Genomic DNA, 25,922 nt, shown 5'->3' on the forward strand with positions numbered 1-25,922 from the left:
TGAAAAATGTAGCTTATTACAAAAATATTATCTGCTATTTATTAGATCTACTTTCAAATACTCTGTATAAAAATTTGAACAATTTGTGTTAATGGGAATTGAAATTTCATGTCTGTGCTCAAATTTAAACAATAATCCCTAAAAAAGCACCTGTGAATTGAAATTTAAATAACAATTTTTTTGCATTTTTTTTACACTTAATAATTTAAGAGTATGTAAATACAATACAAAATTCAATCAATTTTTACGTAATGAATTTTATTTAATGAATTTGTTACATAATTATTCGCTTGGGGTACAGACTTCCATGTTTTACACTGGCACAAATTTGTAAAGTTTCCGCACGAAATGAATAATATACAAAGTATAAGTAATATGTATATATTACATACACATTATACGTATTCCATAACTAGTGGTTCATACGTGTGTATGAACCTGTGTATATTACTTTTAATAATTATTATTAACTGAAAATTAGGGAAACCATATATATTCAGTTAGTTGATTTTTATAATGCTTATTAATATTATGTACCTTAAAACTTAATTAACTATGTTGCATAATTAATTAATTAATTCTAATATTTAAAAAAAAAAAATACTTACATATATTTCTGATGAATAGAAACCTTAGACATTTCTCATATATAAATATTCTACTCATTTTATTTTATTTTATTTTTTAAATATAATAGGATATCCAACACCAAAATTAATATGCCCATCAGATATTACATTGGAGACACCACCAAATGAAAAAATGGCAAAATTAAAAATACCTCGTCCACGTACTGATGTTAATTTTGATAGAGATGTTAGTATTTCACCAGAATTTCTTAAAACACCAAATGATATAGCATTTGAAATTGGTACAAGAAATGTAACCTATACAGCAAGAAATCCTGTTTCAAAATTATCAATATCATGTTCATTTACAATAGCAGTTGTTGGTGAGTTTTTTTTTTTTAGAAAAAAAAAAACAACTTTTTTAAGTTAATAGTGAGTATTATTTTTTAATTCAACTCGGTTCACTTGTTAAATTGTGTTTTTATGTCAGTCATTTCCAAATAATTCAAATATTTCTACATTTTCAGTTCGGTCAACAGTACTTTAAATTTTCAAGAAATAAATCAGAATGAACAGTAAATATAATTATTTAGATTTATACAAGGCATTTCTGTATTTCTCATAGAAAACTCTGCTTATATACCAAATTAAATTAAAAAAAAACAAATTCACCTAAATAAGTATGAAATAGAAAGAATAATGTGGGTAATTAAAATATTCAAATACAAAATTGAATAAATCATAAATATTAATGATTATAATTTATATATTAAAACCAGGGAATTATACCATTGACAAATTAAGAAAGAAAATTTATATAACCACAAACCATCTGTCAGCCGCATAAATTAATTAGATTTATTAAAGAAATATACAATATTTTTTTTTTATAGAACGTACATTAATCGAATTTAAACGAAATATTTGTAAATGAAAGTATAAATTAATTCAAAAAGTTTTCTCCAACTTATAAAGTACCTATATAGTTACAAATGAAATTGTAGTCGCACGTAACATCTATTAAGATGTAAAAACAAAATGTAAATTCGAAATTAATGTTGGCACGTTTTCATGTTTTTTTTTTTTTGATATTTCAAATTTGCATTTTGAATTGTATAATTGAATATTATTTTCTATACCGTAAAAATTCTCTAGTACTAAGAGTATTTCTAAGAAACTCATTTCAAAATTTAGAAATTTTTGAAATTTGTTTATAATAATTAAGTATTCGGCAATTGATTTTTCTGTAATGTGGTGTACTAATCGTTATTATAGAGATTAGTAATAAAATTATAGTTGCGTCGACATAAATTATATTTTGATTTTGAAAATTGTTTTAAAAATAGAATAATAAAATTTTATCCTAAAAATCGAATATATTGAACTCATGAATCTTCTATTTTATTGAAAAATGAAATGAATGCACTAACTGAGCCAACTGCTTTAAGATTAAAGTTACTAAGCCCTTTTTTACCAATTGTTTTTAAAAATTTTTTCTAAAAAATAAAGTTGCAAAAATTTTTCTAAATTTCCTCATACAAAGCATAATTATTTAATAATTTTAAAGAAATGATTCCAAAATAAAAAATATCTAATATTTAGGAAATTCGGTGCCAAAACTTAAGAAATCCATGTCAGTCAAAAATATATTAGGATTCAGATTCGGAAATTTTAGTCTCCGCATATCTTTTTTTCAAATGAATATTTATCTTCTATTAATAAACCTATGGTCCGCATGAAGTAGTGCATAAAAAAAAACATAATATGTTTCGTAAGGAGTTGGTATTGTTTCATTTCATTCAAACTCATTTCAAATAGACACTTAATACTTTAAGGTTTTGACGTATTTTTTTTTTTGCTCACTTAACTAGTCCATCAATATTGTCACAAATTTTAAATTTGTATTTCAAAATATGTAGCAATATTTGTACACTGAGTGTAAATGGGTTAAACAAAATCTCAAATTGAATCTCAATTCCAAGTGATTATTCTGTCAATGTTTTCTTTATAATAAATTTATTTTACTCTATGACAAAGAATAAAATTCTTCTATATTAAAACTTAAATAGTGTGTATGTTTAGTTAAGATAATGAAAATTTAATTCCTATTCTATAGTGTTATACTTAATGTTTGTCTCTTCCTTAACATTGACACAAAGGAATTAACTAACAATAAATTAGAAATTTTATTTTATAATTCAAAATAAACGATGTGGAAGTCGTTTGTCTATTGTTAAAATCTTATTTGGAATTTTTTTTTCTTTCTTTATTCTTGTGAGTTGACTGTATTTAACATTTAATTGTATTTTATTTTTTATTATTTTTCTTTATTAAATCACAATGTTTTTCATTTTTAATTTCTAGATTTATTATTTATTGTTTATATTGTTTTATTATCTTGTTTTTTTTTGTCCTCTTTATATTATTATTCTTGTACAAGTGCCACATATAAAAACAAATTTCACATATATTTTTTTATTTTCAATCTTAAAAAATTTTTTCATCACAATACTGGAATGCGGATAAAATCTAATGAAACGGAACACAACATAACATATAAATGAATTGGAAAAATAAAAAAAAAACACAAAAAAAATTCTTGTACAATTAAACAGAAGGAGAATCACCAACAGTGAAATTTTGTCCTGGAACACAAAAATATTCATTAGAAAAACAGCGTGAAAGCATTAAAGTTATTTGGAAAGAGCCAGTTTTTCAGGATAATATTAATGTTACTGAAATATCAAAAACAAATGTAAGTTTTTATAATTAATATACTTTAGTATAGATATGTTAAAAATGTATGTTCTTAGCAGAAAACTATTATATTTTAAGTATAGTAAAAGGAAAATTATTTAGTTAATTTATGATATAAGAAATATATTGTTGTATGTTAAGAACAACAATGTAAATTTACTCTTAGTATCAAAAGTTATAACAATGAAATTGTATGAGATAGTTGAATAAAACCAATGTTTGCAAAGTAGCACTTTTCTTATAATCAAATGAAAATACTTTTTATAAGAACAAATTTCTAGCTACCACCGAGTACCGAATTATTTCTCACATTAAAATTGAAAGAAGCGTTCGCATAATTTTCCTTCTTAGGCAAAAAATTTTCGAGAGGCTCTAGAAAAAAATTTTCTTGCAAAGAAATAAACTATTTATTAGTATTTAAAAGATTCTATGCCCTTATTAATGTTAGACTATGTTGTATCGTGCTCAAATAAGTCAACTATTACTAACTTAATGGAAATTTCTTCACGCAACTGCAGAACAGATGGATGACGTAATCAATGTGAATTACAGTATAAAGCAATGTAGAGAACATTTCGTCGGCAATTTCTTCATGCCCCTGTAGCTCAGTTGGTAGAGCGTTCGCCTAGAAAGCGGTAGGTCACTGGTTCGAGTCCAATTCGAGGAGAAAAATTTTTTAATGAATTTTTCTGCCTTTAACTCGTTCCTTTGATTACGTCATCCATCTGTTCTGCAGTTGCATGAAGAAATTTCCATTAAGTTAGATTATTAGTGTAATAAGCACATTCTTATGAATTCCGCAACTATGATGTTGTATTAATAAAATTCATAATATCAACTATTACTCTTCTGCATTAATTGTAGAATTTAAAAATTGTTGATGGCTTCAATAAAACAAATACTCAAAGAATGGTATTTTTAATAATTTGACGGTATTACTTTTAATTACTGTAAAATATGTAAAAAATTTCCGAGGGGGATAGGTAAAAAAATTTTTAATAGAAAAATAATATTTGAAGTAAAAGATCTATTTGTATTGTGCATATTTTATTCTACTCTAAATAATTGTAAGAAATCTAATTTTTAATTACCTGAACTCTTTAAGTTTGCTATTACTTCCAATTATATCCTTAATTTACTTTTCGATGGCCACTTCAAATTTCCAAACTTAATGCAACAGACAAAAAAAAAACTTGTAGTCCTGGCTCTACTCGACATATTGTTTGTTTTCTATTTATTCAAATCATACTCATTTCAGCCCAACATTAGTACCACAATTCTGCTCGAAATTTAGAATAAACTCTTGGCAATAGCTATTCTTGTAGATAACGGTAGACTAGTCACCTACCTAGCTAACTCTCTATGACTATAGAAACTAGAGCATCATAGATATCATGCACTAGCCCTATACTCCTCCTAGGATAGGAGTGAAGGAAAAAAAAAAAAAAAAAAAAATAGCTATTCTTGTACTTATATTATGTACGTAATTTATTGAATAAATTTCAAAATTTTAAAACCCGTATAGTTTTCCCCCCTAAATATCGCCATAGTACCATTTAACCATTTTAAACTAACTATTTTTTTTTTTAAATCAAATCAATATTGTAATTTTTTATTGAAATAATTGTTGTATATTTGCTCATCAAGCAATTTATTCCTTGAAATTGTATTTATTTTCTGCTTTTTTTTTTATTAAAATTTCTAAATTACTGTTTTCAACAAAAACCTTTTTTTATACACATAATAATTTATTTTCTTTTTTTTTTTTTTTTTATAGACACCAGGAAATAATTTCGGTGTTGGAACTCATCAAATTGTTTATATTGCAAAAGATGAAGCAGGTTATTCAGCCAGATGTATATTTAAAATTATAGTGAATGTACCGCCACAGGATGTTTTAATTCATCCTTTACCATTTTATCGAATGTTTTACAAAAAATAAAATTAAATAAAATGGACGAATTGAATATTAATAAAAAACACAGAAAAAACCAAAAAAAAAGAAAAACTAAAATATATAAAAATAATTTTGTTGCCTTCCAATTTACTAAGAAAAATTTTTGCAAAAATAAAACCGAAAAATTTATTAAAACAAATTGATTTTATTTATAAAAAAAAAAAAAACAAAAATAATAATAAAATTTAATTTGTTATTTTGTTTGTGATTGGAAAAAGGATATATAAAAATGAGATTCCATTTTATTTTTGTTTTGTGGTTGTGTATAAAAAATTGGAGAAACCATGAAATTTAAAAAAAAAAAAAAAAATTTATAAAACTATAATTATAATATAATTTATGAAAATAGAAACATATATACATACCAACAAGTAAGGGAGAATAAAATCAAGAACTGGAACTTTGAATAATATGTACATATATACATATATAAAAAAACAAATTTACAAGGACCTAGAAATTTTCTTATAATGCAGATAAAAATATTTATAGAGCATACAATACAACTTTTTGGTTTGTTACAATAATTATTAAAATGGAGCCGAAGACGACATAAAATAATAAAATATCAGTATGCTTTTTGTTATCTTCTCGGGTGTACATAAATTTATAATTTGTAAGTATAAAAACAAATTGTTAAAATAAAAATTTACAATTCTTTTACATAAATAATAATTATATTAAAAGTATATAGTTTATTTTAAAAAGGAATATTCTTTTTTAAATTCGTTGACAAAATTCAATGATAATTTTAGGAATTTCTCAAAGAAATTTTAACTTTATAATTATAATTTTTATTTTAAGTAAATTTTTGTATTTCATTTTTCTATATACTTAAAAAATTTTAATTTTATTTAATTTATAATATTATTTTTATTTATTTTTATTTGACAGCTCTAAATGAAATTTGTGATAGTCGGGTAACTAATGCACCGCAATTAAAAATAAAACAGGATAGCACAAAATGCTAAAACACTTGTCCGAAACATATGTTTTTTTCTATTGTCGTTCCTTTGCCTACGTCATCCATGTATTCCTCAGTAGTACAATGAAATTTTGTTTATTTATTTGATTAAGTTACACGTTGACAACTTGTATATACTTTTTTCTGTATTGTCTTATCTTCCAGATCAAATTTCATGAGAAGTCCGGTAAATAGGAGATTCTACGAAAATTTTAATTGTGCTCTTGAACATTCCCATAATTATTTAGTTGCCAAAATTAATAGAATTCAATTCAGCAATTTTACTTGTGGACTAAATTGAAACTACAATTTTACTGATTTCAACAGTATATTACCAATCCTTAGTGTATCAATCAATTTTCGAATAATTTAAAGTTCGATAAACAATATTATTTAATTCTTATTTTTTTAATAAACAGTTCGAAATATATTCTAAACAATTTTCATTTCTAAAATTCTAAGCAATTTCTCTATTCTTCCCCTAAAAACAAAATCAAATTTATTTTCAAATTCACTTTAATATTCTTTGTGGTAATTTATTTAAATTGTTTATAGTGATAAAGCTCTCAATCACTAAATTTTCTTTATTTTTTTTTGTCGTCCTCTGAAAATTTATTCAATTATATTTTCTTTTCCTTTAATTTATATATATATATATATACAATTTAATCAATTTATATAAATAGAAAGTTGATTTCAGTTTCACAATGTTGATTTTATTTCAATTATTAATTTAATTTTTATCTTGAAAATTTTGCAATCATATTTTATTTTATTTACGGTATACGTTATTGTTATAATATTATTATTGTGTTCTAACGATTTATGTATAGATGATGCTTAAATATGACGACAATCTAAAAATATTTTTTTTTTTATAAAGATAATGAAATTTCATCTTGTTTTTGTGATTTTCTTCCAAATATAATCCAAGTGAGGGTTGTACACTGTACAGTTATTTAGAAAATGATTTAAGAATTTGTAAAACAAAAAAAAAAACAATTTGAAATCAACTAATTGAGTTATAGATTTTTCGTAAACTATATGTTTGTATGTACATAATATTTTCAATATTTTTAAAATAAATAAATTATAATTAAGAATTGTAAATAATATAAATAACGACTCTAAATATATTATATTAAAGGAAAATTTTAATATAACAAATAAAATAATTGAATTATATGGCGAATGGTATTTTCATTGCATAATGTTGTTGTAATATATTCTAGAGAAATGATAATATTAAGCGTTCTGTTGTTTTTGAACTATGTATTTACATATATAGCAATCAATATTCAAATTATAATATGTATACGTTGTCCTATAATATTTTTACTGAGGAATAATACTGTGTATATATCTATATAATATATAGATATATATACAAAGTGTATATTATACACTTTGTATAATTGATCTATGTGGTTTATTCCAAAATTATTATTATTTCATATTGAAAATTTCGTACTTTAGTATTAGAAAATTAAAAAGAATTCAATAATTTTCAATAATTTAAATTTCATTATTGGATAAAATTTATGATATTTTAGTATATTTTCATTAAAACATTAAAATCTTATAAATAAGCCTGTAAAATTTTTAAATTATTGAACCACTGATAGTAATGAAAACTTATTCAATATAATAATTATTTAAATTATATTTAATAAATATTCAAAATTCAATAAAAAAATTTTGAATATTTATTAAATATAATTTTCAACAAAATAACGCAAATTTGTTATAAATTATAAAATGTGTAATACATGTATCTAGTAAATTTATACACAATTTCACTTTTAAATTTCAATTTAAAAATTTTCGCTTAAGATCAAAAATTTTTACACTTTTATTTTTTCGGCATTTTGAAAATAACATTTTTCATTCATTCGAAACTGGCTAAACCAGTTGTTTGTGTTTCTGTTTCTTAAAAAAAGGAAATTCTATTGAATTTTCCATTTCTGTTATACAATATGGCAGTCATAAATAGCATTAGAGTAAAAATTTGTGTAAAATAGCATTCTTTACTTTTCATTTCAGTTATGTTTGTCTACTCCACAAATCAAGAGTATTCCATCCAACCTATTATTAAGAATAATTCTTTTTTTGTGATAAATAACCCAAAGCAAATCCAAAATTAATAAAATACCAACATATTTTAAGCTCTATCGAATCAAAAATTACGCCACAGCAACTCAAATTTCCTAATAATTGTAACGTTTTCAAACTTAAAATAATTCATCGTCAATCGTCATTTCGCCGTTCTATCTAACCTTAAAATACAATATAGTAGAATTCAAATTAAAACTTTTTATTAATAAAATAAAAAATTTACCTTTGAGCGTAATTTTTTTTTTATTTACCCACATTTTATCCTTTTAATACTAAAAGTTGATTTGAAATTCTATATTGAAATAAAATTTACATAAAAAATTTAAGAAAAAATCAATTTTTTATTTTTTTCAATTATTAAAAAAATTATAAATTTTAATAATGGTATAAAAATAAATTTTAAAATATTTATCAAAATAAAATAGAAAAAAATTTATAAAATTTACACACATGTGCACTCTTACATAAGGTGTATTAAGTTTTAATTAAATTATAAAATTATTTGAAAAAAAATGTAAAAAATAAAATTTTTTTTGTTCCACTGAGTACGAATTTTAACAATGTTTGAATTTAAAGATTAATTTTTTTTTTTAATGTTTTGAATATTGTTTTTTTTTGTGCAATGTTATTAATTTTTAATTATAAAGGTTATTAAACCTAAAATTTAAAATTTTTAAGAATAGTTTTCAAAAAATTTATTTAAATTTTACGTAATTAAATTTAAAATATTAACAATTTAATTTTTTTAAATTCTTATAATTTTTCAAAAAACATTTACCTTTACATTTATCAAAAGACGTTCATGTTCTGGTAATCGTATCGCATGCAAATATAGTGCAAAGTAATACTATTATGTCTATGTATTATCCTAGTAGTCGTAGACGCGATTATAAAGTGCAATCAATCTTAACGTGATAGTAGATGTCAAAATCATCGCGTGTGCACTTTCTGTAAAACTTTTCATACGATATGAGAGTTATTTTTTATCTCCTCAATATTTGCACACGACAGAATTCAAAAAATCACTAACTATTGCTTTAAAGCTTTGTTTGTTTTTCACGTGATCATGCTATTAATGCTACCAAACTAAAAATATTTTTTTATCGCCTCAAGACTACTAGAATTTGAGTGACTATGTTCAAGATAATGAATGATTATTAGTCAGAATCATAATAGAAATTCAGCAAACTACAAAATGTTGTAATGATTTTGACCCCTTAATTTATAAATTTCATTAATTTCTCGTCTTTTTCATTGATAATGAACAAAAACAATTAGAACATTTTTGAACAAAAATCTGTGTAAATATCAGTAACTTTTGTTAAATTGGTTATAAAAACAATTAGAACCTTTTGCTTCAACATTTAAAATAGTGTTTTATTTTTAATAGTTAAATCTTAAATTGATAAGGTTCAAACTTACATTTAATAAAATTTTATTGAAGAAGATTGATTACTAATTAAGAACTCTCAAAAATTCGGCACTAATTTGAGAATACAACTTACGAGTAATTTAAACTAATACCACATTTTTAAATTAAAGTTCTATTATCTTGAACATTTTAGTTCAAAAAGCTAAGAGTGACATATAGCATGTATTAGCAAATTCGTACATTATATTTTGTTGGCGTTTTTGTTCTAAACCAAAATTTTTATAACATTTGCATAAAATAACTATTGTTATTAAGATTCTAATTTCAGCAGAAATAATTTAACTAATAAAAATGTAATAAAAATTATTCGAAAACTTTTAAAATAATAAAATTAAATTTAATGACCAACTATTCTTAAAATTTTATTATATATAGTTAGCAGTGATTTTAAAAAAGAATAATGAAATTTTAATTGATTAATTTAAAAAAAAAAAAATAAAATTTTAAAATTTAATAGCAAAATTTCGAAATTACAAAATTTATAGCTTCATTTTTTTCTTGGTTTCATTTTTTTTTTTTTCAATTTTAAATAGAATTTTAAGAATATTTTTGTTTTTTTTTTTTAGTTTTTAATTAATTCCATCTATTAAAGTATGCATATCCATTGTTTTCCAGACTTCTTGGACGATAATTCCATACTGGATATTGATGGCCGAGAATATTATCTAAAAACAGAATAAAAAACAAAAGAATTAATTAAAACGGGAAAATTAAATAATAATTATATAATTATAATAATTAATAATTTTAATTGATAATTAAGAAAATTTAATGATAAGTGATAATCGTAATTCTTCCTTTATTTTCCTTTCATCTTTTAAATTAAATTATTAAATTGAAAGTAATTTAAAAGTATTTTAAAGTTTATTATTCTAAAATATTTCAATTCTTATGAAAATTAATTAAAAATCTGTATTAATTTAGAAAAAAAAAATATTTTGTTTTTAAAATAATTTTTGTAATTTTTGTTAAAATATTTATTTTTTCTTATTAAAATATTTATTCTTTATTGTCAAACTAAATATTTTTACGATATACGTGATATAACTGTTTTTGGTTTATGTTTTTTTTAACAAGAACAATTAGTTAAAAAGTAAATTAACTAAAAATTTTTTAAAACTTAATTAAGACAAATGAGTATTATTTGTTAAAATATTTTCTTTATTATTACATGTTAGCTTTGTGGTATAACAGCTTGTCTTGTTGGTTATAATAAACACTTACGATAGATTCTATTTTCAAATTCCTACAGTGGTCAGATACTACTTTCAATCATACTAACTATTTTTCAATTTCTTTATTATGAAAAGTGTGCATACGTATATGTATATGATATTTAATATAGAAAATCATAATATGTGTATGCGTATAACAATAAATATTTTTGATACATATATATATAATATAACAACAAAGGCAGTTGTATGGCATTTGTATTCTTACACTTTACTATTATAAATATTAAATAATAATATTAATTTAATTAATTTTCCAAGATTAATTTTCGGTTAATTATCAAAATAATAATATAATATTATAAAATTGAGTATAATTTATTATAAATATGCATACATACATATATGAATTTCAAAAAATTTATTATACAAAATTCATACATATATGAATTTATAATTGAACATACATTTCCACAAAAATATTTAATATTAATTTAATTCATTAATTTATGTACGCCATGTGTACTGCCGCAAATCTATGTTATATTCATTACGTATATCGTATTTTAAATACATTCATAACACATATAAATATATGCCCATACACACATTCGAGTATAATACACAAATGTTTACAGTTTGTGTATACACATATAGCAAGTTTAAAAAAATCAAAATTTAATTTATTTTTTTTTGAAAATAAATATTTTAATATTTGATGTTCCTTTTTTTCATTAATTTAAATATTTTATTATAACAATTAATTTTCAATATTATGAATAAAAATATTCAAAATAAATTAAGAACCTATATTGTGAATATCGTAATCGAATAACAAACGATATTATTTTTAGACAGTAGTATAAAAATAATTACAAATACCTGCATACACACTTGAAAAATTGTCAAATTTATCGTTTGTTAATCGATTGTTTTATACTCACAAATAAATAAATAGAACAGATTATTTTTAAAATCAAGTTGACAATATTTATAAAAGTAGTTTAATAATGAACTTTATAATTATAGTAAATCTCAAAAAAAGAAACCCTAGCTTGTTAAGAAAGAAAATAATATTAAAAATAATATTGTAATTTAAAATTATTTAACAAAAAAAAAAAAAAGAAATGATAAAGATTTTAATTTTGATTTGGAAAAATTTTTAAATTTATTCATTCAATGGGAATAAAAAAGGAAGTTTTTTTCTTGTTTTAAATTATAAAATAATAAAAAAGAAATTATTATTTAAATTATAATTAAAATATACATTCAAATATTTTTAAATCTTAAAATATACACTCATCCTGTGCCCATAATCGTATTTCTAAAAATTCTTTAAAAATGAAAGGAATATTTTAATTTATTGAATTATTTCAATAATTTAAAAAATATTTTTAAAATATCAATGTTATTCAATTAATATTTGCATTTTATAAAGTGAAAGTAGAGCAAGTAACTGAACAACAAATACTTAATAAACTAAAAGTTGTTTTAATATTAAAAATGTCATAAGGAGGCAGGTTATTTGATGACACCAAATTTCGTATGTCGAATTTTCAACGAAAATGTATTTCTCCATATTAGGCACATAAATTTTAAAGAAATTAGAAATCATTAACTGGATTTTAATAACCGGCCAATTTTGCACTAATTTTCTTGAAATTTAATATTTCAAGCAGCAAATTTCAATCTTGAGGATATCAATAGTCGATTTTACCTTCATTGCCCATATTATCTAATTACCTAAAGAATTAACTAATAGAATTTCTTTAAATTGTATTCGAAAAATTTTTCATAAAAAATTTATTTTCAATTTTAAATTGTTTTTAATCAATTAATTAAAAAATTTGTAATGAGTAAAAGTAAAACTTGGTTGGTGTAATAGAAGTTTGGATTATAGAAAGAGATCTTCTAAGAGGTTTTGAAAGAAACGTTAACTAGAAGCTTACTTAAAATTAAAAATTAATTTAAAACCGATTTCATATTATTCAGAAAATCCACATGCATTCTGTCAGTTATGTGCTGTTCCCATCAATTTTTTTTTATTCTTAAAATTCTAAAATGAAATAAAATAAGAAAAATATTTTGTTTGTATATTCTTTGTGTAACCCGCTGAGATTTTTATTGCAAGAACTCGAAGTCTAAAATACAATAAGAATATGAAATAAAGTATTTTAAGAATTCTATTGTTTAAAAACTTGCATCCATATACAATAGAAAACATATTATGTACTCAATCAATCTATGCATTGCATAATGTACATATATTATTACCGACCGTATGGCATACAATAAGGTAGGCTAAGTGATGGCACCAAATTTCGTATGACAAGTTTTCAGTGCGTTGGCACTTCTCCGTAGAAAGGCAGCGTAAATAAACTATTTTTAGAGTGATGTCGGTCTGTTTGTCTGTCAGTCTTTCGGTCTCTTGGTCTGTATATGCATGCGTGATTTTTCAGTTCATTTGAACCGATTTCGATGAAATTCTATATGTGAGTTTATTTCGGCTATATCACGGTTTTATCAATTTTTGGGAAAAGATTAGGGCTCGGAAACTGAACTTTTACTAGGGGTTCGATTTATCTGTATACAATATACATTGCAGATTTTTTTTTTTTTATGTTTTGCAGTACAAATCTTGCTAATACAAAAAACCTAATTTTTTTTTTAAGTTTTGAAGAAAATCATGAACAACAATTCAAATTTTTTTCTTTTATAATGGGGCGTTGAAGAAAATTATTTTGTATATATAAATACATTGTGAGCGTAAGAATTTCGACTGAGATTCTTACAACTCAAATTTAATTTTTTTTTTTCCAATTTTATGATCAAAATGAATATCTTTATCAGAAAAAAAAAAAACAAATAATAAAAATAATTCTTTTCAAAAACAAAACAAATTTTTAGAATTTAAGAACATCATCAAAATAATTAAAATTTCTTATACTTAGTAAGTATCTATAGAGAAAAAAATATCATGTATAAGACAAGAAATCAAGAATTCAAATTGTATAATAGAATTTATATAATAGTAAAACAAAAATAATAATAAAAATTATTAAAATTTAAATAATAATAATAGAAAAGAAAAAAATGCTTTATTTAAAACCAAAAAAAAAACAAAAATAATAATGCTTATGGTACTCCTCCACCTTCTTCCTCCTCCTTTCCCTAAACAATATTATAATAATATAACAAGAGGTATATAAGAGAATTTAAGGAAACAAAAAAAAAAACCACAAATTCAAAACACTAAAACATATTTAAATTTCATATCAAATATAAAAATTTAAAAATAAAACAAAAATTAATTTATTAAATATTTAAAAAAAAAAAAAAATAATAAATTTTTGATGTTAATTTTATATAAACAACAATTTATACAGTTATACTTTTTCATGTTTATTATGGTTCATATATATATGCAATAGATTAGTTACATACAGGATGTTCACAATAATAATAATCGTCAATATATTTTTTATTGCAGGAGGTGTTATTTCTGTTCCTTAAATATTTTAATATGTTGATTTTAGTACCCTGAAGTAAGAACCGCAGAAATCCCAATTATTTTTTTTTTTAAATATAACTAAATTAAAGAACAATTTTTGATCTTCAATCTTTACAAGGGATATAAGTCTGCTATATGATATCATAGCAGTCATGGCACAGTTTCATATACATATGTTATTCGGCCTCTCCCATTTTTCCTATTTTGATATCGAATATTATGGATATACGGTAAATTACTTTTATGTTAATATTTTACATTATATAGTATTGTATATTAAGCTATATTGAATAGATTTATAGTAGCCTAACAATGGTTTGATTAGTTTTTATAATAACCGAGACCATTGCGGAAAAAAAATCGGTACAACAACCATTATACCATTGTTCAAATGTAAAGGACATGTTAAACTTTTCGTAATTTCTTTGCCAAGTCGAACTTAGATATTCAATATTACTACTCAAGTTCTAAATGTACTATATTATTACTGTCATATTTTTTATGGTGATCTGAATTCAGAAAACCAAAAACAAAAAAAAAACAATGTTTTATATAGGTCATAAAATAGCAAAGAATAGGCTAAGTGTGATGTTACTATTACTTTGCCACATTGCTTTGCCACATTGATATCTCTGTGCTATTAGAGTTAAGCTTAATATACAATTAAACTTTACTAATTTTTTGTTACATTTTCTGATATTTTAATTATGAGTAACTAACAATCATTTTTAAAGAATCATTTTTAATAAATTTAAAATATTCGAAAAATACGGTGGTACAATTGTACATTAATTTGATCTTTCTTTTGCCACAATAACAAGTTACAGTGAGGTTAGAAAATTATTTTCAATTGATTTATTCACCATTGTAGTGATTTTTAAAATTTCAATAAATTAATTATTAATTTTCAATATTTTGTTATGAAAAATTTTTTAGTCTAAGAATAATTAGAATCTATTCAAAACTTTGTATTTCTAATTCTGATGAGATAGAACAGAATTAAAAAGCTAGTCATATATTTTCGAAAATGAAAAGGCACAATTAAAGAGTATGTTATCATCTAATTTTTAAAGTTCTCTTAAGAAATAGTTTCTTCTATTTTCTATAAATTAAACTTATTAAATTAATTTTCAACAATATTTCCTGCAATATTATTAAAACATCCTAAATATACGAGATCTTTTAGAAATTTACTTAATTTTTCAAGAAAAAAAAAGGTGTATAATTAAAAATTTTTTGGTGTAAAAAAAATTCAATTGCAAAAATTATATTATTTAATTTTTAAAAAATATTTATACATAATAATATGTAAAAAATAAAAACAAAATACATAATGCGAACAATATATTCAAAAAAAAAAAAACAAAAAAAAATGTCATGTATTAAAATTATATACATAATAATTATTTATAAAATAATATTATTAAATAATAAAGAGTTATTTTTTAATGTAAAATACATAAAATATAATTGATTTTTATTAATTATTTTATAAAATGTACTTGCAAATGTGTACCGCACATAAAGAAGCTTCTATAGACATTAGGCGGTTAAAATACTTTGGGAACGATGTTAGAAGGTAAGTATACTGTTCAAAATACCGAACTACTATGATAAATTAAATTTATTTAAAAATATTCCGACATTTTACTTAATATAATAACAACAAGTAATTTAACTTAATGGAAACTTCTTCATGTAACTGTTCAGCAGTTGCATGAAGAAATTTCCGTTAAGTTAAGTTATTAGTGTAATAAGCACATTACTTATTAATTTCACAACTATGATGTTGTATTAGTAAAATTCATAATACAACAAGTAATTCAATAAGAGCTTCTTAACTCTTAAGAAGACTTAAATAATTTTATTAATTTATTAAAAGCTTTCAATTATAAGTATTTTTCGATCTGAAACTTTGAGTGATTTAATAACAAGGTTTCTTATAAAACGAGTTTTATTTGATAATGTATGTATATGTAAAAGTATATAAAGTAAATTTCTTAATTAAAAATATTGTGCTATTATACAGGATTGTTTTTAACCAGATTTGATTGTTAAAACTCGAATGCCGCTAAAAGTATGCAATATTTATTCAAATATAGAATTTTATAAACCTGTACAAAGAATTGCCTGGCCTTAAATAGACTAAGTTTAACAATTCTTAATTTTATTTTAAATTACTAATAAATTCCTTGTATTTAATTTTATATAATTTTTATATTATTCTGTTAAAATTCCGTCAATGTACCTCCAATTATTAGCATTCTTTTATTTAATAAATTTTCATCTAAAATTAGAGAAATATTCTATAAATTTAAATATATAAAAATTTTAATATTTTAATTTAAAATTCCTATTATATGTAATTAATAACATTTTATTTTAATTTTCACATACATTAAAAATATCATAAAAGTTGTTTTACCCATTTTTTTTTTTTGAAACCTTAACAATTTAAGTAGACCATTGCCTTTCCCACTTCACCATTTTAATATTTAACTATACATAATATATATATATATTTAAATAAAATTAGTTTATTATAATGATGGTTATACAGTCTACTTAACTACATATTATTATTATTATTTACTTATTTAAAAAATTTCAGTACCACAATATTAATATGAACACAAATATAAACTCTTAAATTTTTATCTTAAATTAGAAAATTTTCTATATACATTTATTTTATATACTAATAATAATACTATGTGGTACACATTATAAAACTTTGACCACGAATGAATAATTTTTAAATAATAATAGTAAAAAAAAAAAAAAAATTATTTATGCATAAATATAACAATCCTTTTCCTGCTGTCATTCTTTTTTTTTTTTCCTCCTTCTTTTATTGAAATTTTTATTCATGTAATGTGAAAGAAGGATATGCATGTTGAATGTATATAAATTGTACAGTAAAGTGCATATACTTGAGTAATAAAGTTCACATATACCTATATGTGAAACTATACATGTACACTCTAATTTGAATTATAATAATGCTAAAGTTGTAATGCTATTTTCATAACTATAAACCTTTTTACATATCACATTTACTAGTAAATATAAATAGAACCTCTTAATTCTATATTGCATGTTTATACTTAAATGTTTGTACGTATGTATATGAGCATATAATTCCATCTCTTCTTATTTTCATGTAATAATGGCTTTTTTCCTGTATTCTGCATGTTAAAACTATACAAAATTTTCCCACTCAATCCGAAAAGAACAATAATATACATATATAATTTAAATTTACACTATTACTTTAAAAATCCCTCTTAGAAACAAAAAAAAAAATAGTAAAAGAGGAAATTTTATACATAACATGTTTCTCTTTTTTATTCTTCATATTTTATTCCCTCTCTCTCGCTCTCCCATTCAGTACTTTTTTACTACTATTATTACTATTATTTTTTTATTATAATTAACTGTACTTTTAAAAAATAATAAACTATTTTTTTTTTCTTTATAGAATAATTAAAATATTGTAAACTTTAGAGGAAAATTTTTTTGCTATTAAAAAATTTTCCCTATATTTGTTTTTTTTTAATATATATATACATATATACATAAAATACTATTAATATACTTACTAAAATAATGACGTTGATGACGCCTTCTATTTTGCTGTTGTTGTCTTAAAGGATTTGTACGAATATTCTTTACATAACAATTAGCTGGAACTTGAACCTGCACAATTAAATGGGAGAGTTAAAAAAAAAATAAAAAGGATAATGAATATTAAAGGAAAAAAAAATAAAATTTATGATAAATTATGGTAAAAAATTAGAATTCAAAAAAAAAAATATACTTAATTGCTAAAAAAATTTTATACACAATAATTGTAATATTTGTCAATGAATAATTAAATCAGAACGAGTTTTTTTTTTTTGTTATATGTATAAAACTATAAAAACTATTTTAGAACTTAATAAGTATAGTTTTTCTTATAGGAATTAGGACAATTGAGTTGGAAAATCTGGGACAAAATACAAAATAAAAATAAAACCGTATAATAATGTAATAACGGTAACGGCACCATTTTGTATAAAAGCTAATGCATATGCTATTAGAACTAGATGTTAAAAAATGGAGAAGTCTTCCGGGGCTCCGACAGGCCAAGGATTTTTTAGGAGATTATGATCAGAAGCGATTTAAGAAGATTACAAAGTTGGACAAGAATGAGGTAAAAGTCTTCAACGGTACATTATTGGGCCACTACAGGCTTTGGGGTCACCTCAGTAGGCTGAACCTAGAAAGTGGGTTCACTTGAAAATTTTGTAAGGAGACCTCAGGATATCTTCTGCGAGAGTGTGATGCTGTCTCTCGTAGGAAAAGGGAAATACAGGGAATCTTGTTCTCACGGCAGCGTAGTTGCGACATTTTAGGCCTCATAAGTCGCTCGAGCTCTTAAGGAGGATGGGTCTCGAGTGTGTGTTGTTCAGCATGTCCCGCACTCAAGTGGGAGAGAAGGGACACAAGAGATCTTTTTATGCGGTCGCGGTGCAGTGTTACCACGATTATACAAATCTACTATATAGAATCTAAAAGTGAAATCTAAGACTATAAAAAAAGCTATACATTATAATATAAAATTATAATACAAAAAATAAACTTTCTCTAGCTTTTTAGTTAAGTGAAGATCCAGATTTAATGAAAGTTCAATCTAAAATCGTCTACTTGGCTAAGCTGCGTAGCTTGCAGTTATGAACAGCGACTGAAATTTTTATTGTAGTTATAATTTTTTCTTATTTTAGTCTAATTTCGTAAAATTATGTATTCACAATTTTGATTCATTCTTATTTAACTCATACAACTCATTCTCTACAAAGAAAAAAAAAGTCAATTAGTGTTTCAAGACGTATTAAAAGAAGATATTTAGGACAAGATACAATAAATATATTGAATAATAAATTCAATGGCCGTCGGAACGATCACCTTGTGTTCTGTTATAGTACGGAATGAAGCTATGTTGAATTGCTTAACAGGTAAGGAAAACGTAACCGGATGTCAAATAATATGTAGAATTCGTAGAGAAATGATAGCTGATGTGGAAGTGTAATAAATAAAGACACTTTTTGTTGAGCTTTAATCATTCTTTAAAACTTCACTTTAATTTGATACGACATGAGATAAGCTGAGAAACTAAAGTAAATTAAAAGTCCCACCATTGTGGATTTCTTTCCATCGTAATGTTTTCAATTATTGAAATTACGAGTTTTTAATAGCGCATATTAACATTCTATTATAATTTATCAAAATGCCCCCTAAACAATTAAGCAATAAATCAAAAGACAAATAACAAGTCATCCAATTCGACTCGTTGCATAGCAACAAATCTACCAAAACCCATGATAAAAACCTTTCCTAAATGAAAATTTCAAAAAAAAAACATTGAAACTGCGAGGATACCAAAAGTTTTCATTGATGAAACTTTTGGTATCCTCGCAGTTTCCCTTATATTTGAAATGTTTTTTTTTTTTGGTTCATCATTTTTTCCTATTAATATTATTGTACCATTTTTTCGTTGAGAATGTCATTTATTAAGTCAAACTTTTTCGTCATTTTATTTTTTATCATGTGCAATTTCACAAAGAAATGAACAAAAAAAAAGATATTAGAAAATTAATAAAACCGAATTTTTTTTTTTCGAACAAAAAAAGTCGATGAAAGTAAATTGAACTTTTTTTATCCTAGGAATTATGGAGCAAAAAAAAATTATCCTGATAAAGAACAACACATTTATTTTCAATTTCGATATTAAAGAAGTCCGACTAAAAAACTATAGTATTACACTATAAAATATTTTGGTGCGTTGTAACAACTTTCATCTTTTCATGCAGGATCTCATTTTACTATGTTACGTGCGAAGTTTGCTTTGGAAATTTAACTAGAAAAAGAATGAATTTTTGAATTGAAGAAAACAAGAATTCTAATTTAAAGGGTACGAAAATTGACATTCTGCAATGTTTGAAGAGATAGCTCGAGCGCGTTGGTAAGAAAATTTGGTCTATAATAAACCAAAAAAATATTGATTTATATCTATATGTACTGCAGAAATTGAGCACTAATCTAAACAGCCGTGTACGAGAGAAATTATTTAGTTCAAAAAATACCTAGTTACTATCTAGTTTGAGACAATGCTAAATTTGATGGATCAATTCGAGAACTTTTGAATTCAAGTTTAATTCAAATACCAAAATGCAAACATAAAGGGCTTCAGTTTGGACGCAGTTATTTATTAAAAACTTCCAATTATATGATGACTTTGAAGAGCTTTAACTAGAAAAAATTGGTTTCTGTATGTCCAAAAAAAATTGTTTTTGAAAAATTAAGTTTTTAGGTCTATATTTAAGGTATTTCAGTTTGCTATCTTGAGTGATTTAGAAATTTCGCAAGTAGAGGCGAGGAGACAGAGTAAAATTTATAGACATGCTTTTTAAATTTTTTTGAAAATATCCGAAAATAAGATACCAGAAAGTAATCCGTGATTAATAATATCTAAGCCTGGCGTCTAAATTTATTTTCAAGATTATATGAACTTTATATTGAAAAAGGCATGCAAAGATTATGGAAAATATTTGTTCATTATTTGTTTTTCTCTCATTTTATCATGTTAAATTGTCTTTTAAAACTGAAATGAGAATCCGGCATATGCGAATGAATGAAATTTTTTCAAATGATTTGTGTATATACAAACTTCCAATTTTTAATTTTTCTCATAGAATCTTATGAATTTCCAATTTCTAAATAAGTACATTGATTTCCCTATTTACAAAAATTTTGGTTGTCCAAATTAAAACAGGTACCTATGTATGTCTATTGCTCTTCAATTGAATTTATTTTAAGTTTTTTCAGTTCGTGCAAAATATTAACCATCGCATTCTCACTTCTATTAGAAATTAATATCGAACTGCGATTTACAAAAGACGTCCTACTTCTGACCAAAAGGCGGTAATCATACAAAATATCACTTTCGAGTAAAATTCATTTTAAAAATTTGAGTGAAAAAGTTTTATTTATTAATGATTTTATTAGCAATTCCTCCATGGTTACGACGTACACATTATTTACACGTTCTGGAGCAAAAATTTTTTCCAAAATTACAATATCTATATTAAACTTTCACCGAAAATTAAAATATTTTAAGCAGAAATTCTATATATTTATAAAAAAATTGAAATTTTCTAAATACACAAATTTTTTATATAACAAATTTAGGTCATGCTATTATTCTATGATGAATGGATCTAATGTAATTTAATAACGAAATGGAAAATTACAATTTTTACTTATTTTATTCTTCTAGTTTGAAAAAAAAAAAACAGGGACACCAATTTTGATAAAGAAATAACTTGGTAGTTTTTGCAAAGATAACAAATATGCACAGTTTTTGAGAGCGGAGGTTGGGGAGAGGAGGCCATGGGATTTGCATTCTAATGAATTTATTTCTCTTCTTTAGAAAAAAAAAACCATATTCGTATATCTACTATACTTATTTTCTCATTCATATGATTAAATTTATATTTTACTCTATTAGGGTTGCCGGTAGTCATTTATAAATAATGGAATTAGATAATAGTTTCAAGTAATAAACTTTTAAAGTAATTTCAAAAATAATTTCAATATTGAGATTTATTATCGTCCAGACAATAAAATTATTCGTCCAGACAATTAAATTTAATTAATATAGATATTAAATCTGTATTGATTATAAATGATTATAATGTAATCATTGTTTGTAATTATCTTTTAAATAATTAATTAATTAATTTAAACATTTAGACATCAAACCACCTTAAGCTTCTGACTCGATATTGTTATTTTTTTATTCTCACAGTTGCTACAATTTTTAGAAAATTACTGTCACAACGTTTTGGGTTTAAAATATATCGGCATTAAACAATTTTGAGATAATGAAAAAAATTGCCATTATGATTGTATATTGATCGTTGAAATATTAGAAAGAGATTGAGTTTATGTTGACAGTTCTTACTTAGATCGGAAACTGCAGTCCGTTTTTGTGACAACACTTCAAAAATCTACTTCATTATGATCAGTATGAAAATTTATACTGTCAATAATCAACAATTGACATAACCTAAAAATTTAATATTATATAAATGTAATAAATAATAAATTTATTAATATATAAAGTTGGGTCAAACCAATGGTTTGTATTGTAGCACTTTTCCCTTCAACAAGTGAAAATTCTGTTTTTAAATACAGTCTGCGTATACCTATCACACTATTAAAAATATTTTCATTCATATACCAAACTATTTCTAGGGTTGCATATATTTAGGATGATGCATACATGCAGTCTTTGAAATAAAGCAAAAATTAATATAAAGTGGGGTTAACATAATGCTCGATTTTAAGGTTTACTTGTGTGAGTTAAGAAAAATGATTATATTTTTTAATTTCATGGAATTTACCGTTTACTTTTTGCGTTTATAGAAATTTGAAAAAGCTTGCGGTTTCGGAAATATAAGGTGTCAAAAATTCAAATTTTACAAATTTCAAGAGGCGATAACTTAATTACGAAATGAACTATTTGATAATGTCTAAAAGCTCCTAAAATTTCAAGTCTCTGCTGGCTGGGGTTTGGAAGAAAAACGACATCAAAAATTTGGAAACAAAGGACTTTAGATAACGGTAAATTTGAACGGCCAATTTGTTTTTCTAAAGTTTAACTACAGTATACCGCACTAGGAAAAGTAAGTCGCTGCCTTTATGCGTTTGCAAAATTTCAAAAATGCTTATGGTTATGGACAGAGTGAAACTAATAAGCACTTTTTTTTCAAAAATTTTTTGAAGAAGTGCTAAAAATGAAGATGGAGCTATCAATGTAAACTAATATTTGTCATTTATGCAGTGGTGTCAATTGTTTTTAAAAGTAGAGCTGTTTTCTTCAGCTTTTTAATTTTCTACTTTAAAATAGCACTAGACAGAATACTTCTAGACAAAACTCTAGAATTAAGTTTTAAGATCTGGTAACATGAACTCAACTAGATGTAAAAAGTTATGTGAAATTTAAATAAGCAAGATTCTTCATTTGAATATTCAGTTTAAATTTGTAAATTAGAACACAATTACAATACTCTCAATTTTAATTCTGCAAATACTCAATTCGGCAACCCTTTTTTCTATGTAACATTGTTCACTGATTCATTGCATATATATATATATATATATATCTAAGTGAAATATTCTAAAATCAGGATATCCTTTTTAATTTCTCTTTAACTTACAATGTTATACAATATGCTAGTTTAAACTCACCAACGATAAATTATTCTTATAAATTATCGACCTTTTTATTTTTTGAATTCTTTAAAATACGATTTTCTTTTTCCATAATAATTATTTAAATTTAATATAAATGTTCATTTTTTGTAAAATTTTTAGTTTATTTAATTTACATAGCTATTTTTAAGTTATGTTGATAAATGAATGAATGAATGAATAATATTATTCTTCAAGAAAATTTCTTACAATATTTGAATTTAAAATAATTTCATTATTATTGTGCATATTGTATATTTATTATGTTCGATAAAAATGAATGGAAAGAAGGTATATACGAGTACATGCAAGGTATTTACTTCTATTTGTTTCTAATGCCGAAATCATTATATAAGAGCTAGATAATCAAAAATTTCTCAATCAAAAGTTCAAAAAATCCTGCTTAAATTTTACAATGTACTGAAGACGGCGTATACACAAATAATTAAAATTGAAAAAAAAATTTACAGAAAAGATAATTTATTTTTCAACTAAATCATTATGAAGCGAGACGGTTTTAATGTAGAATTCCGTAAATATTGTAAAATGTCATTAAAATGTCACATTCTAAAGTGTAATTAAATTTTAAGATATCCACAGAAACTTATATTACACTTATATGTACATAATAAGTGAATATCCAAAGACAAACTAGTAAATCTGAAGAAAATTTTTAACAGATGACAATAAGTAAGTACGAAATTGATATCCTTATCATTTCCCTTTCTTTCCTTGTTTGAAATATTTTAAGTCTTTTTGAATTTTTTTTTGAATAAAATAAGCACAGCGCATTCTATTTCATTGTTGAGTTTTTCTTATCAAAACTATAAAATAACAACAAATTTTCTTAGAGTAATAAATAAAGTGTTTATTTAAGAGATCTAGAATTGTTCTTAAACATGCTGGACAAAGATGTTAATAAATTTTCTAAGTAATTTTTAACATCACAATTAGAAATTTACTTTTTTAACTAATTTTAATGTTAGTACAACCACAACGTATTTTTTTCGCGAAATTCCAGGAAAATTAATTGAGTTTATTGTTTTTTTTTTCATCTACCTTGAGGTCTATATGTATATTTAGTTGGCAGTACTATATAAGGCTATTATCATTTCGAGAAAAAATTATTATATCTAATTTGAAAATTACTTAAAATAGCTACGAAATTTTAAAATATAAAGCGACCCAATACCATTTAGTTGAAATATAAAGTAAATACCACAGATTTTAGACTCAAAAATGGGATATGTCATGGAAAACATTATTTTTAAAACTGGTTTCATCACATTAGTTTCAAATCGATTTTCGAATTTCCAGCGGTTTGTACATATATTCAATTAACGCTAAAAATCTGTTATATGGGTTCAGCCGTCAATATCCTTTAAAAATCTAATTTACTTAAAATAGAATTTTGTGATGTTAGAACATGAGCGAGATTAGATACAGATACCAAGCGACAGGACAAAAGTTTAAATGTTTTTAATTTATTCTTAAAAAAATATAATAAAATATATTTAAAATTACTTTAAAATTATCGTAAAAACCTCGAAGGCATATTTAAATTCAATTTGGGTTTATTTTAATCTAAAAAGATCAACTAAATTTCTGACCGCATATATTTTGCAATTTTCTACAAATCCTCTTGAAATAAATTAAGGAATCTAACACTACTTATTTAATAAGTATTTTAAGCACGTTTTATACCCTAAGTACTGGCAAAATATCTAAAGTAAATACAAATTTTCGAATACTTTTGTAATACTGTACAGAAAATAATTTTGAAAATTCTTCTACACTGCATTTAATAAGCGAATTTTCATAGAAATTCAGCCCCACGTATTTTATATTGAGTAAGCAGTCCTTTCAATTTGAACAATTAAAACACATTTTAAATTTTAAACAATCTGAGTCACATTAAGCCATAGAAGATGAAGAAAATTTATTACAATTTTATTCAATTTTTAAATTATTCAATTTTTGTTATAAGTTAGCGTTCATCACATCACACAAATTGTTCACATACGGATTTTATTTGATTAGAATTGGACAACCTTTTACTTTTTACATTAAGCAAAATTTGCGAACGTGTACAGATCCAATTTTCATTAAATTAATTTTCTTTAGATCAAAAGAAATTTATGAATT

General features: G+C 23.1%; 2 protein-coding genes across 4 annotated transcripts in view; one reads left to right on the plus strand and one right to left on the minus strand.

Moving 5' to 3' along the window:
* Positions 1-10,728, plus strand: part of LOC129611567 (homeobox protein 2) — a 95,403-nt gene extending 84,675 nt beyond the window's left edge. The window contains exons 9-12 of one of the 3 annotated variants that reach the window (XM_055524766.1): positions 698-952; positions 3,185-3,324; positions 5,104-5,899; positions 10,361-10,728. In XM_055524766.1, the coding sequence (XP_055380741.1) occupies positions 698-952; positions 3,185-3,324; positions 5,104-5,268 (560 nt within the window). In that variant the 3' untranslated portion in view covers positions 5,269-5,899; positions 10,361-10,728. Of the gene's footprint in view, positions 1-697; positions 953-3,184; positions 3,325-5,103; positions 5,900-6,177; positions 6,260-10,360 lie in introns of those variants that run through there. The other 2 variants (XM_055524764.1, XM_055524765.1) reach the window with 2 other exon arrangements.
* LOC129611584 (fibrillin-2) overlaps positions 10,368-25,922 on the minus strand; it is a 105,814-nt gene continuing 90,259 nt past the window's right edge. Inside the window, exons 19-20 of the mRNA XM_055524792.1 lie at positions 18,083-18,179; positions 10,368-10,459 (exon numbers count right to left, since the gene is read on the minus strand). Of these exons, the coding sequence (XP_055380767.1) occupies positions 10,368-10,459; positions 18,083-18,179 (189 nt within the window). The remainder of the gene's footprint in view (positions 10,460-18,082; positions 18,180-25,922) is intronic.

This window comes from Condylostylus longicornis, unplaced genomic scaffold (genome assembly GCF_029603195.1).
Source record: "Condylostylus longicornis isolate FDR11 unplaced genomic scaffold, ASM2960319v2 ptg000053l, whole genome shotgun sequence".
In the NCBI taxonomy this organism is placed as follows: Eukaryota; Metazoa; Arthropoda; class Insecta; order Diptera; family Dolichopodidae; genus Condylostylus; species Condylostylus longicornis.